Source organism: Tenrec ecaudatus, chromosome 5, assembly GCF_050624435.1.
Source record: "Tenrec ecaudatus isolate mTenEca1 chromosome 5, mTenEca1.hap1, whole genome shotgun sequence".
In the NCBI taxonomy this organism is placed as follows: Eukaryota; Metazoa; Chordata; class Mammalia; order Afrosoricida; family Tenrecidae; genus Tenrec; species Tenrec ecaudatus.
Window position 1 is genome coordinate 164527873 of NC_134534.1, and position 6000 is coordinate 164533872.

The 6000-nt window shown below is 44.4% G+C and overlaps 1 protein-coding gene across 1 annotated transcript in view; it reads right to left on the reverse strand.

The window, feature by feature from the left end:
- The window catches only part of DPP6 (dipeptidyl peptidase like 6), an 890123-nt gene extending 884413 nt beyond the window's left edge, over positions 1-5710 (reverse strand). Inside the window, exon 1 of the mRNA XM_075550777.1 lies at positions 5477-5710. Coding sequence (XP_075406892.1) covers positions 5477-5710 — 234 coding nt within the window. The remainder of the gene's footprint in view (positions 1-5476) is intronic.
- Positions 5711-6000: the final 290 nt, after the last annotated feature.

The window sequence follows — 6000 nt, forward strand, 5'->3', positions numbered from 1 at the left end:
TATCTACTAAGGTAGAGTCAAAGATGTCATCAAGAAAAGGGTGTGAGTTCCTTCACACCCTCTACTAAAAGCAGGTGTTAATTCCACTCTAATCCTGTCTATTTGTACAGTACAGAACACTCTCCAACAGGATTATAGCTACAGGCATATAGAGCCTAGAATTATAATACATAACATAAGGAATTATGGCTAGAAGGGCCCAACTGGTTGACTCCAGCTTTGCCTTTTTGAGGCAGAATTGATTTGATGGCAATAGGGTTGGCATGGATTGGTTTATTGTAAGGAGGAAGTAAAATGACAACTTTACCTGAGAGCTCTTTTAACACTTCAATCAACCCTGTGCTAGCCTAGTGATGAAGCACGTAGATGAACACTGAAGCCTCTTTCTGATATATTAAGAAATTAATGAGAGATTCACACTTTAAAAATTAAAACTGATTAAAAAGTAAGCACCAGGAAAAAAAAGAGCATATGAACTTCTTTGTAGAACCAAACTCTTTAAGAAAGAATAAAACTGGTAAATCCCAAAGACTAACAGGATGTTGACATCGTGTCATTCAAAAGTTAAAGAGGAGAGAAAGCAGGTCTGTCAGTTGTCGAAAACATTTCACACAATGAACTTGGTCCTATCAGGCTCAATCCCTGTTTTGATCATTTTTCTATTTTAAAATTGTGTCATCATTTCTTTTATGTTGTTATGAAACTGCCAGTCAGTAAAACTGAAGAATATAGGAGCACTTTGAAATGTCCTTTAATAAAACCACCAACCTTACAGTGCATAAGACCTCCAAAAAATATTTGAGCAATTCAAAAGAAATGCTCCAACAGGTGTATGACAAAGTTCAGTATCTTATAATTATTCAAGTTTTTCCAATAGAAAGTTACTAAATTACAGTCAAACTCACTTCCAGCAAAATTTCCTTTAAGAGTCAAATTATTATTAAACCAATACAATGAATTTTTAATCAAAATGGCTATTGATTCTTCAGAGGAGTTGTTCAAATAATTGACTTTATATTTAAATAAATCCAAAATTGATTAATAAATTGTGATACAAAAGATATTCTGGATTTGTTTCTAGTTAAAAGTCTAACTTCACATGATAAAATAATAACATAAATTATCAAGGGTCTGTGAGGGAGGGTTAAATGGGTAGGGAGGGAGAAAAAGGAGAAGCTGATACCAAGAGCTCAAGTGGAGAGCAGATGTTTTGAGAATGATGAGGGCAACAAACGTACAAATATACCTTACACATTTGATGTATGTATAGATTGTGATAAGAGTTGTATGAGCCCCCAATAAAATGATTTTTTTAAAAGTCAAACTTCACATCTTACAATGAACTCAACCAAAAGAGGCTTTTCTGTGAACCTACACATTGTGGCAGTTTCTTTGTAGGAAATGTAATTTGTATGAATATATATAATGCATTACTACGTACCTGCTTTGGAAACTCTGCATCTGATTGACCTTGGCACTACATTGAATTTTGACCTTTGAGAATTATCCAGTCACATTGTCAAGACCTACATTTTTATATAGAGGGGAGGGCAGGAGGTGCACAGGCAGCATGACTCTTTTTATTTTTACCATTATCTAGGTAAATAAGGTAAGGAAGTTGTTTCTGTATCTTGTAATAGCTTTCCCTGTTTGACAAGCCACACAGAGCAATAATGCCACCTGTCTTAGGCCTGGTACGATGCAGAGAAAAGTAATAAAGGTTTCTCGTGCCCTAATGCAGACAGTGTGGCTGTTGGTAAAGAATTCTGAAATATATCATGGAAAGTCAGAAGAAGGGGCACATCTGTTTTTAGAAAAGTACAGAAGAATGTCCTTCGAAGTGAAGCTGGTGAGATTTTGTCTCATGTACTTTGGAAAAGTTATCAGGGGGGACCAGTCCGTGGAGAAGGACATCGTGCTTGGCAAAGCCGAGAGTCAGAGAAAAGAAGACATTTAACAAAGTGGGTTGACACGGTGGCTGCAATAATGGGCTCACACATTGTAACAGCCGTGAGGATGGTATAGGACTGGGCAGTATTTCTGTTTGGTATACAGAGGGGTCGCTATGAGTTGAAACCAATTCCAGGGCACTTAGCGATATCAGCAAAAAAATGCAGAGGGGCTCCCTGGGCATGGCAAACAGTTGATGGGTTTGGGAAGTAACCAAAAGGTTGGAGGTTAGAGTCACCTGGGAAGAAAAGCCTGATAATCTTCTCCGCCCAGAGCCAGCCATGGAAGACCCTGTGGAGCACAGTTCTATTCTCACAAAGCTGATCCACTTGGGGTCTCCTTGAGCCAGAATCTATCCACTTCAGGCAACTATTTCAGCACCGGAGACAGCTCCCACCTAAGCAGTCAGGCTTCCCAGCGCTTAAGCAGCTTTAAATGAAAGCCCTGTTTTATAGGAAGTGCAGAGATGTATATAATGTGCAACGGGGTTCCTAATTAGCTGTACATCTTCAGCTTTAAATTCCGATAGCACAATTTAAAACGATTAAATTTCTTCAATCTGCATGAGCATTGGCATTTAAAACTCAGTTTTATAGCTAATGTCTTCTTGAACTAGTTAAGTATCAAATATCAAGAGAACCCTGGTGGCACAGAGGTTAAGCGCATGGATGCTTACTGAAAGGTCAGAAGCCTGTACCAGCGGATCATGGGGGGAAAAAGTGGCATTGCTCCCATAAAGATTTACAGACTTAGAAACTCTAAGGGGCCAGTTCCACTCTGTCCTGGAGGGTTAACATGATCAAAGCAACTCAGCAGCAATGACTGAATTTCCTAGGAACACTGAAAGCTTTGTTTCTGGATGGATCATGGTTTATTTAAATGCCCATCTATTTCTTAGTAAATTTTAAAATAGTACCTTCCTAATTGCGAGTGATGTTTTCAAGAAATTCACCTGACACTTATCAAGTGAGTACTTGATGCTGTATTTGGCTGGTCTTATAGTATTGGTTTGATTGTAGTCTTAACCCCCAGGCAAGATGTGCGATTTGTTTATGAGGGTGGTTACTGATTAAGTTCAAGTTATGATTAGATATAGCAGATAGTGTGTATATATATACATCTATAAGAATATACAGGAGTCTTTTAAAAAAGGGGTAAGCACTCAACTGCTAGCAGAAAGGTGGATTGTTTGGACCCACCTTGGAAGACAAGTCTGGGATCTGCTCATCGGGGGTCACAGCCTGATAAAGCCATTCTACTCTTCATCCGTGGGTTCCAGGGGTCCAAATAGACTCCATGGCAACTAACAATAAGGGCACACACACATTTACATAAGACTCCTAAACATCCACCGTACACTACATGCATAAACATTTCTGCATAGACAGTGAGGCCGATGCGAGCTGGGACTCAACAGGACTGCCTTGTTTGTCTGGGTCTCGGGAGTTTGCCAGCTGTGACGGGGTAATGCTTATCATCTTCTCTTAGTGGGAACTGTAGTTTCCCTGCTCCGACGGGCTTCTACTTTGCCCAGTTTGCAGCTTTCTCAGGTTTCATGGTTTTTAGCCCTGTATATTTGAGGAACGATAAATGGATGTGAATCTAGGCATACAGAATGGCATTGAGGAAGGCTGATCAGAGCCACATCGGTAGAAGTCATTTACCAATTCAAACCCCCAGTGTGTGACTCCAGTCTACACCTTGGCTTCACTGAGAAACCGTTCTAGACACCCGTCAGCCTGGAGAGAAGGAAACACACACCACAGCTGAGATTTGAGAGGGAAAAAGAGAAACCACCATCTGAAACAAAATTGAAAACAGTTTGCCTTTCCTTTCTCCTAGCGACACCTAGGGTCCATTGAGAAGAAATTGCACAAGTTTTCTGTACAAGCATTATCACCGACTCTGGATGGTGGCAGTCTATGTCAACAATCATAAGCCTTGTTTCAAACAAAAGTGCCAATTGCTGTCTGAATTGCTCACTTGTCTTCCCCGAACCTCCCAGGATTATTATCTCTTCAGAGTTCTTGCTCACTGACCAGACATCTACTTCTTTGTACCCGATGACGAAAGCATTCATCCATTGCCCTCAGTACTGGGGACATCACTTGGACTTCCCAGAAGAATTGAGAAATGATCTAAAAAGAGTATAAAATCATCTCATGCAGAGTCTCATGATCATGTGTGTCTAAATTGCATTCCCCCAACACACAAACAAAAACTTTTGCCCTCTTTATCTCGGTCTTCACCTCAAAAAACAAAAACTGTGAGTAACAACAACAAATTCTGACCAATTTTGCAAGATCTGGCCATTAGTAAATGGCCCTCTGAAACCACTCAGCAACACACACACACACACACACACACACACACTCTTCTTTTGCACTATAAAAATAAATACACAAGAAGTGGGTTACAGATAATCAGGAAAGGTATCATTTTGAAGAACAATCCCTGTTCAGTGCAAGGGAAACATACAACCCAGGGTAAATCAGTGTAGAGATACATCTAGAGATTCGGTAAGAACTTGGTAGTACAGGGTGTAGTCAAAGGCACAACTGAGCAAGGACTTTCTGAGGGTCTCTGGGGTCTATGCCAACCAAGCTTGTTCTTCTGGGAGTCCCCCCACCCCCACCTCAGAAAACAAGGGCTCACAGAAAAAGGCCGTTTCCCTGTTTCCTGATCTCTCTTGCCCCTCTAAATCACTGGAAAGATCAATACAAGGTGGTTTAATTCTTCCATCCATCAGGCCTTCCTTCTGCCTGATGATTTGCATGAGTCACTGGTTACTAAGGCGATATGCAAATCCAACCTTTGAAACCCAGACTTCCAGCCCTGAGAAGAGTAGGAAACGTGCTAGCGGAGAAGTTTTCCCTGCACAAGGTCTAAGGTAGAGTGGATCATCCAAAGTGCTATCAACAAACATTCGGCAGGGACTGGGGAGTTCAATGCTGGTATCTGGGAGAAGTGAGAACACCAAAAAAGGAGTCAGTGAGTTAAGGCATCCAAGAGGCGGCACAGTGGAAGGTGGTCTGAATCCCATGACAGGTGGAAGGGGAAGAAAATAATTGGGGGTGTAATCTTTCCTGAATCTAGAAGGAAGGGAGGGAGGATGCTGATTTACAAACACAGACAGATTTAGTTCTCTCCTGCAGATCCGTAGCAGCATGCAATGAAAAACATACAACCCCATATCCAGTGACACCCCCAAAGCATTTCCAGAAGCCTAACTGGCCCGGCACCACAAACCCTCCCCTCCAGAGCCAAGAACTCCAGCCGCCACCTCTGCAGAGACCTGCTCACAGCACCTTGGTGACCGCGATTTGGCGCTAAGGAGAGTATTTGTGGATGCCATCAGGAGTAGTGGGGGAGGGCGGAGCCCGCGGGGGGTGGGGTGGGGGGGGGGGCGATGAACAGAGGACAGGGAAGAGTAGAGACCATCAAGGAGAGAGCCGGCCCGCGAGCGCGCCTCGCCCTGGAGCAGTACCCCAAGCCCCCGCCATCCCCGGAGCCCCAATGCGCTTACGTCTTCATCCTCACAGTCGTGCCTCCTCGCCTGGTACTGGAACCGTGGCCGGCCCCCCGCGCTGCTGGCGCCGAGCTCTGGGGGTGCTGGGGGACACAGGGTCCGGCCGCTGGCGCCCCCGCCGCCTTCCTCCTCGGTCCCCTGGCCGCCCAGGAGGCGGCTCGCCTCCGGGGGCGCCGGGAAGGACCGAGAGGTGTTGATTTTGCCTGTAAATCGCTGGTACAGCGAAGCCATCGGTCACTGCGCTCTGGTTCGGTCTTGGGGTTGTTTTGGTTTCTTTCTTTTGATTTTGACTTCCTTTTGTTGTTGTTTTTTTCTCTGGCCCCCTCTCGGGTTTTCCGCTTCCCCACGCCTCTCCGGCGGGGGGGGGGGGGGGGAAAGCAAGAAATTGATGCTAATACTACTACAAGGAGGAAGAAGGAAGGAAAGGCCGGCTAGCAGCGGCTGCGCGCCCGCCCCGTGGCCACAGAGCGCTCTGTGCCGCGCGGGCTCCTGCGCGCCCCCTCCTCGGGCGCCTCCGTGGG